At 40.9% G+C, this 8939-nt stretch overlaps 3 protein-coding genes across 3 annotated transcripts in view; 2 read left to right on the forward strand and 1 right to left on the reverse strand.

Moving 5' to 3' along the window:
* The window catches only part of tat (tyrosine aminotransferase), an 11158-nt gene extending 8991 nt beyond the window's left edge, over positions 1-2167 (forward strand). The window contains exons 10-12 of the mRNA XM_034878680.1: positions 705-788; positions 1756-1854; positions 1986-2167. Of these exons, the coding sequence (XP_034734571.1) occupies positions 705-788; positions 1756-1854; positions 1986-2126 (324 nt within the window). The 3' untranslated portion in view covers positions 2127-2167. The remainder of the gene's footprint in view (positions 1-704; positions 789-1755; positions 1855-1985) is intronic.
* The window catches only part of gan (gigaxonin), a 322832-nt gene that overhangs the window by 156240 nt on the left and 157653 nt on the right, over positions 1-8939 (reverse strand). The gene's annotated exons all lie outside the window — the stretch shown is intronic.
* zgc:56622 (uncharacterized protein LOC326033 homolog) overlaps positions 4416-8939 on the forward strand; it is a 7537-nt gene continuing 3013 nt past the window's right edge. Inside the window, exons 1-6 of the mRNA XM_034879804.1 lie at positions 4416-4819; positions 6241-6417; positions 6666-6782; positions 7315-7392; positions 7498-7614; positions 8027-8139. Coding sequence (XP_034735695.1) covers positions 4730-4819; positions 6241-6417; positions 6666-6782; positions 7315-7392; positions 7498-7614; positions 8027-8139 — 692 coding nt within the window. The 5' untranslated portion in view covers positions 4416-4729. The remainder of the gene's footprint in view (positions 4820-6240; positions 6418-6665; positions 6783-7314; positions 7393-7497; positions 7615-8026; positions 8140-8939) is intronic.

Consider the following 8939-nt stretch of genomic DNA (forward strand, 5'->3'; position numbering starts at 1 on the left):
CCAGACAGCTAGCTAGACTTTCTGTCCAATCTGAGGACTATGGTTACCTGGTCCTCAGATCTCTGCAGGGTAAATCCAATCCAATCTAAAACTACTTCTGAACGTACACATGTTCCACCAGAACAAGTCTAATTAGCAGAGGCACCATGTCTCTGTCTGGCGTTTAGCACCACCCAAGGCGATTGTGGTTGGTTTAAAGAAATGAATATAATCCAGAACACGTTTTTCTCCCATCACGGAATGTGGACTAGCCAGACCCTCCTCCGTGGCGCTGTGGAGGAAGGTCTGGGAATGTGAGACTAAGAGTCGACATGGGTTGTGTTATTTGTTCAAAGCGGTAACTACTCTTGTCTACTACTGTTGTCATGCAAAATATGGTATTTTTTTATCAAATTCAAATTTTTTATAATATATTTTCACATATTAAAACAAGCAAATGTGTACATTGTGCATCATACGTAAGACTAGAAGCACAATATGAATATAAAAATGAAAAGGTATTTTGAGGCCCTGTTCTGGAACAGAAGAATACTACTCACAATTCCTTTAAATTATGTGACCAAACTATTTTGTGTCTTCAGTCCTCTTCTACTATGTTTGTACTTTTCTTTTTAACCTTGTTTTATTTATACAGTATATTCTGACTAACAATAGAATATGTATCCCATGAGACCAGCTGGATGATTTATCCTTTTCTTCTTCAGACCAACTCGGAGATTTGTTTCAATGAGCTGCGCACCGTCCCCGGCCTGAACCCCATCATGCCTTCAGGAGCCATGTACCTCATGGTCAGTACTAAACGTGTGTGTGCTTTATTTTAACCAGTGGTTTGGACATGGAATGAATGAAAAAAAGTGTTCAAATCTTTGACTGGTACTGTATTTGTGTATGGTTGCCTGAAATGTACAGCACATATCCCATTTAAACTATAAATCACATGAGATATAAAAAGCCTATGTGTTTTACCAGCTGTTAGATACATAGATAGATAGATAGATAGATAGATAGATAGATAGATAGATAGATAGATAGATAGATAGATAGATAGATAGATAGAAAAAAGGGGAAATTATAGTGTTCCAGCAGCAAAATCAGTCACACAGCACAGAATACAAATATAAATGAAATACTAGGATACAATATACATACATACAATATACATGAAATATACATGAAAAAATAATAATAATACTTATAGGAATAAAATATAAGAACAAATATTAAATATGTATATACACAGGATGGCAATACAAAATGTGCAACTGGTTAAATAGTATGCTGAAATATAAATAAACCATTTGTGCAGGTTGCACTTAGTGCAGTATTGGGATGAACATTACATTATTGTGGTTGTTACATTACAGCATTTCGAAATTGATTGCCATATGTATAGATAAGTGGAAAAAAATCAATTGAATTCATTTAGTATGTCATTTTGAGTAAGTTGATGATATTTAATTTTGTCTTTTTTATGTAGTTTATGCTACAGTTGTTTTACAAGAAAAAATATATCTTATAATACACCACACCTAATGGACAGTGTAACATGTTACATATAAATATTTCACATTCATTCATTGTAATCTAACCTATCCATGCACGAGAATCATCATACTACAGATTATATTACATTAAAAGAGATATGGATATTAATTTAAGGTTCTTATAAGAGGAAATGTGTGTGTGTGTGTGTGTGTGTGTGTGTGTGTGTGTGTGTGTGTCTGTGTGTGTGTGTTTGTGTGTGTGTGTGTCCAGGTGGGGATTAACTTGGATCGCTTTCCAGGTTTTAAGAGCGATGTGGACTTTACTGAACGGCTGGTGACGGAGCAGTCTGTCTTCTGTCTGCCTGCCTCAGTGAGACACCTTTTTCTGTCATGTACCCATTTGGCCCAACATCCTTCTACACACTCACATATAGAACACAATGTAAACATGTGTGTGAGCCCTTAAATGCCTGAGAGTATCATTGTTCTGCCTTCTCCCAGGCCTTTGAGTATCCTAATTTCTTTCGCATTGTGGTGACCGTGCCAGAAGAGATGATGGTGGAGGCTTGTGTTCGGATCAAGGAGTTTTGCCAGCGCTACTATTGTTCCGTCAGCCACGACAGTGCTTATCTGGACCAGTAATGCGGCGGAGCTGGACCAGTCTGATGGCATGGGCCTCGTGGGGCATAACGCCCAGAGGAAGCTAGTCACATGCAGTGTACTGAGCTGGAATCAGCTTTAAAATGTTATTCCACTATGTTAGGAAATCTGATGTGAAAACTGTGGTAATAATGTCCCTAGGGTGGCAACAAAAAGCTTGGAAGCAACATAACTCAAAGTCAAATTTGTGATGTAAAACATATAAAATGAGCACACCTAATATTTATATTTTATACAAGCAAAGTATGTTACTTGTTTTTGTGTAATGCTTTGTATGTCCATTAAATGTACTCTTTGATATAAACTGCAGGACTGTAGGTGGTTGTGCATAGGCGTCCTACTCTGGAAGCCGCGCCCACTGGAGGGGAACAAATCAGTGCCACGCCATGCAACTGCTGAAACGCTAGCAACGGGCCTGCAGCTGGCTAGAAACATCAGGTCTTTTAGCAACCTACGTCTATCACAGAGGACAAATTAGCTAATGTTGGCTATGTATTAGCAAGCTAAGGCCCTATAGCTTTCTGATTTATCCATATTCCATCATGACACAAGTTGCTTAGTTTGTACAAAATCCTTTAGCTTAAAGCTATAGCGTGTAGTTTCTGTCACTAACTCTTTAAGGTGTTAGTTGTGCTTGTAGACAGTTTGTTTGCTAGCAGATGCAATTAACGTGTAATTAACTCATGCAACCGCTAGGCAAGACCCGCCCTTCAATATTATTCTAAAGCTACTATTGGGCAGTGTCCACGCTTATGCAAGGTAACGTAACTGAGCAATCGCTATCCTAACCTTAACCACTCGAGGCCAATGCCTAACCCCAACCAGTCGAGCTGCTTCATAGGGGGACTTGCCTAGGAGTTACCTGGGATCCATAAGAACGCAGAAGTGACGAGAAGGCCACTTCACACGAGACAAGTCACTGGGGAGCGGAGAGTTGTTCATCCATCAAGTCGTGGCTGTTCCTAAATGTGATCTGTCTCTATGCTGTCACACCACAGCTGGCTTCTTTTCAGAATTAAATATATGTTTGAATATGCATTTTTATAAACATTGTTATTGATAATCTTCTGCATACTTTGCTTGTGCTAGAAAACGTCCTTCAATGCTGTGTTAGGCATGCGTTTAAGCTGATCCTTCTCTGTATGTTTCCTTTGTTTGTAAGTTAATTGTGTGTCATATTAAATCATATATTCAGTACATGTACAGCATATATACTGTATATATATTTTAAGAACCTAAATTGTATTCAGTAGTTCTGTTAATAGTTACCTAAATAAAACCATATTGACGGAGATCTCAGAACTTACCCTTTACACCAAGAGACAATCAGTAGGAAACTTCAGAATCATCAAGAGAACCCCCAACACAAAGAGACATCTACAAGAACCTGTTACAGAGGCTGAATGTTCCTTTGAAACTAAAAGAAATTAATCAGAAATTAGCTGCACAGGGATTTAGAATCCGCGCAACATACCACACACTATCTTTAAATTACCAATAGCAAATAGAAACTAGACTGGTCACACAACACTGGCGCTCTCTTCAGAAAGGGAAAGAGCAGACTGTTCTCACTTCAGTGTGTGTCTTCCCACAATTTGGAATTTAATATCAGAATTACAACACATGTTTCACATGTGTTCCCAATCCTCTTCCATAGACTTAAGGAATAAAATGCAGTTTATAAATCAGCATGATTTTATTGCATCATGTTCACGAACCATCTTGTGACCCCAAAGCTGGGAATCACTGCTTTTATAAAATACAACATTACACCAATCTTGAAACAATATGCAGTATATTCATTTCATCATGTAAAAGTAATGACAGCTTTCCCAGCAAAACAAAGAAATACTGTATTTTCCTGAATCCCATTACCATTTTGGGCCCCGGGGTATTTGGTTAAACATAGATGTACCTAGGCACACACGCTGTGTAAATGTTGACAGACCGTTAGGGCCTCGTTGCAGCCTGTCGGGGCCCGAGGCAGCTGCCTTGTTTGCCCAGTCTTAAATATTGCCATGGTGGAGGAAATGGCGTGCATGTTTACAGAGTGATTTTAGTTTTTGTGTTTTTATGTATTATAGTTCGAGATTGTGAGACTTTTATCACTGTGTATGATATAATAAAAAGTAAAAATCTACAGTCTTTGTATGGTCAATGCACAGAGCAGTGATACAATATCTCCATCTAATGTTGAACTGGAAACATCACAGCAGATTTGTTGTGACCCTGCCCCTGTGTGTGTTTCTGCGTGTTTGCCCACTGCTACTCGTATGAGAATGGTGACCTTTGCAACAAGTGTCCTCCTTACACACATTAATACTTCATGGTGCTGAAGTTGTGTGTTGTCCAATGATTAACAACTGGCTGATAAGGCAGAAATAAGAGAGAGAAAGACATTGGGAAAGACACAGAGAGCGAAGGAAAGAACCACGTCAGATAGAGAAGTAACATCAGCACAGATAAAGGAAGGACGTTGACTCAGCAGTTGCTGTTTGAGGGGCAAAAAGAGGAAGAGGACATCTGACAGTGTCCAAGTGCATGCTGAGTTTTTCATGTTGCTGTTGTTCTCCTGCTGTGGTTAAATGCACTCCATGGAAGACACACAGGTGGACAGGACCATAGAGCTGAATGATGGCACACGAATGCCAGTTTTGGGTCTCGGGACTTGGAAGGTAGCCTATACACTCACTTCCTATATCTTGTACTGTAAACAATGCAATTGTTAGCAGTTTGTTTCCTTGCATACGGTTTGAGAGTAATATTCTTAATTTTGAGTTGTAATTACCTGCATTTTAGACCAAAGCGTATTTACTGAATGACGTAGACAGGCAAGTGTAAATATTAACCTCTGGTAGGCCGATTATTTGTCCTCCCACAGGGCAAATGGCAGGGAACTTCTCCCCAGGCTGTACACTGAAGCTTATTTTGATTTCTTGCCAAGAGATTTCTTGCCACAATAAGTTACTATTATGTGAAATTTGCCTCGGTGAATTGTGCATACACTAACAAACATATCAAACATGTATATGAAATTAACAAAACATAAAACATAACCGTTGCATACAGAAAAAGAAGCTCATGCCACTCTCATGTGTGTGGCTGGGGCTCAGGTGGTAGAGCGGTCGCCCACCACTCAGAGGGCCAGCGGTTTGGTCGGTCAAAGTGCCCTCGGGCAAGGCGCCGAGCCATGGGAGCGTGAATGTGTGTTTACCTGAGCAGGGGGTGCGTGGTCCAGCAGCCCCCGCTGCAGTGTGGCACCGGGGCCCGGGCTCAATCACAATCAAAACCAGGCTTAAATACATTTTGCCCCTCCCATTGTGTGTCCTCAGGCGTGGGACATCAGACAATCAATGGGACTGTCTCTCAAAAACACATGTGTCACCTGTGCAACATTTCAAATTCAAATCAATCTTAATTCAATTGCAATACCACATAAAACCATTTCATATTAATTTCAGGATTATAGAGTGACTCCATATGTGTCTATTTTCAGAGGTGTAGTACTGTACTTCTAAAAATGTGTACATTTCTTTCCATATGTGCTAAAATAATAAAGTTATCAATCCATAATCACTGCTCCAATATCCATCTATTTAAAACCTACATAATCACATTTGTTTCAACAACAATACATATTCAGATTCAAAAAATATGTTTCAAATACTCTTGACGACGGTCCAGAGGAAACAAAACTGTAGTTTTCTGGTGATGCTGTAGAGCAAAGTGCAGGATTTTTTCCTTTGTTCCAAGTTTTTGTTTTTTATTTTAAAAGTTTTTTTGGGGCTTTTCCCCTTTTATTCAAATGGATAGACATGAAAGGGGGAGAGAGATCGGGGGTGACACGCAGCAAAGGGCTGCAGGTGGGACCCAGACCCGGGCCACTGCAGGACTCAGCCCACATGGGGTGATTGCTCTCACTTTGTTCCAAGTTGGTAATATTTTCCAACACACCTGCACAGAAGAATCTTTGGATGTGCAAGTCGTTTTTTAAAAAACATATTGTGTACAGGAAAAAGAGAAGTAAAGCTGTTACCGTGTTTTATGTGGCAGGTAGTAAGAGACAGAAAGGCCCATTTTAAAAATGTTTTTGCAGCCCTCAAACCTTCCCCGCACCTCAGTCCAGGGTGCAGTGGAGGCTGCCATCGCAGCTGGCTACCGCCATGTAGACACCGCCTACTGCTACAACAATGAGGTCGATGTTGGCAAGGCGCTGTGCTCCAAGACAAAGCAGGGCATCATCAGGCGCCAGGACATGTTCATCGTCAGTAAGGTGGGTGCTGAGGGGAACACGTGTCACACCAGTCCAACCTCCTGTCACGCTCGCAACTGACTGACTCTTACACATAACGTGGGTTTCCTGATTAACTCAAAAAGCTTTTGCTTTGAGGAGCTTTAAGGAATAAATGTCATGCATTAATGTGTGCTTAGATTTCTTACCTCTTTGTATGCTTTTGTATGCTGCTGCCCCATGCAGCATGTTGTTTACCTCTCTGTTAACCCCCCTGTCCTTTTGTAAAGTTGTGGGGGACCTTTCATGCCCCAGACGACATCCCTGTGTGCCTGAATAAGTCTCTGCAGGATCTCCAGCTGGACTATCTGGATCTGTACCTTGTGCATTTCCCTGTTGGCCTAAAGGTTGAGTGTAATGTTTAAAATATTTGTTATATGTTTTGTGTTTATACATATTATATTTTTATCCTGCCCTTAACTCAGAGATCCTTAACCCAGGCTGGAAAAAAGTATTTGACTTGAACGAATGATGAGTTTTTGGGCCTTAGAGCCCAGTGATCAGTCGGCCAAACAGTTCCTTCTCACTGCTTTGCCACTGTCACTAACTTGTTACTTATCATTTTCATTATTAATTTTATTACCAACATCCAAGATATCACTAAATGCAGGTTTTGAGTCATTTTTGACTGTTTTTCTAAATGTTCTGGGGTAAATATGTTTATTATCCTAAATATGTAATTATAAAGCACATTCCAGACATAAAGTTAATTCAAAGGGTTTCACAGAAACAAAAACATACAAAACATATGAAACGTAAAATGACAAGAGAGAGAGAGAGAAAAGAGGGAAGTAATTATTAATGTTGCAAAAAGGAAGCATGCCATGTCTTTGCCAGAAAACGTCGTCGTTTAACTGTTACCTTAACATTTCTTCCTAGAAAATGGGTGATGACCTTTTCCCAGAGAAGGGTGGCAAGATGCTGACCTGTGACATAGACTATGTAGATGTATGGAGGGTAAGCACACAGGTCCTCTTTCTCTTCTCCACAGCTGCCATGTACAGTATCTGCTGCGCCACACACATATCTACTACGTCGTACAGTCTGCTGTTGTGTTTGCAGGGGATGGAGGCCCTGCAAGCATCGGGAAAGGTGAAGAGCATCGGTGTGTCCAACTTCAGCATCCTGCAGCTGGAGAGACTTCTTGCTCTGTGCAGGGTGCCCCCTGCTGTCAATCAGGTATTATATAATATTTACACAAAGTTGGCTTGTCCTAATTGTGCGTTTCATGCTGATGTCACACCCGAGTTGACTGTGTTTTATTACAACTCAGACTTTTCATTAGTTTCATTAGCTCTAGCTATGTTAGCCAGTGTTAGCAACACCAGTTGTCAAAGTATACAGCGTAGCAACATGTCCACATGTAGAAGTTGAACAGTGTGTATGACTGATTTAGTGAGACATAATAAGACTTACTACAGCTTTCACAAGTGTTGGGGACTTGGTGTGATCAGTTAATCATCATCATGTAATGAGCCACAGGTTACGCTCGTTTAAACATTAACATAACATTACATAACATATTGTTGTGTAGGGACCAGCATCCATCCTGTATATGTCCAGCTTTTGTTTGGTGTTATGTTGTCCATAGATCGAGCTACATCCCTACCTGGTACAGGCAGATATGATCGAGTTCTGTAAATCCAAGAACATCGCCCTGACAGCCTACAGTCCTTTTGGCTCGCCTGAGAGACCCCCAGACATGTAAGGCACATGCACACTCACACATCCCACTGTCTCACACTGAGGATTTAAAATGAGTCAAGCACCTGGATGCTTCTGTTGAAATCCCAAACTCAGTGTAAGCATGCTCAGAGGCCATTTCGTGATCCATACAGGACACATTTATTTATTCGGTTAACTCAGGAGGTGGTTCTTGAATACAATGGTCTCTGTCATCCTAAAGGTAGTCCCACCACGCCAGCTCTGGGTTAAGTGCATTTCTTCAAACCAATCACAATCATCTTGAGCGGCGCTGCGACGGTGGCTCTGCTACATGGTCTCAGGGAGGAACTTGTTCTGGTGGAACATTAGCAAGAGAAAACCCACATCCAATATTAAAGGAAGTTAACCATTGACTCACCACAGTAACGTGAGCTCTTTGAATCCGTTTATCAGCTTATTTAAAGGGCTACCGGCTCTAGGTTAAGTGCAGGTCACACCTCATTATCTCTTACCAGTTTATTGCTGCGTATTTTGTCCATAGCAAACGGCCACACGTCCCCGTGAGAGAGGAGACGCCCTAAACGTATTCTTTGGAAATCATTCCAGTCATTCCCCAAAAGAACCAAGCAGGCCTGCCTTGTTGCACCATCCACAGCTTCTTCTAAACGTGACATTTTCAGCGTGCAGCTCGCTGGCTCGAAGGAAGTTGTTGTCCTGATGGAAGGCTGACATTCAGCATGTGTGATCCATAATAAAAGTATATCAAGATCAACTTTATTGTCCCCTGAGGGAATCTTATCTTGGGCATCAGTGCTACATAAGGCTGCTGTAAACATCAT

Source organism: Etheostoma cragini, chromosome 8 (genome assembly GCF_013103735.1).
Source record: "Etheostoma cragini isolate CJK2018 chromosome 8, CSU_Ecrag_1.0, whole genome shotgun sequence".
Classification (NCBI taxonomy): Eukaryota; Metazoa; Chordata; class Actinopteri; order Perciformes; family Percidae; genus Etheostoma; species Etheostoma cragini.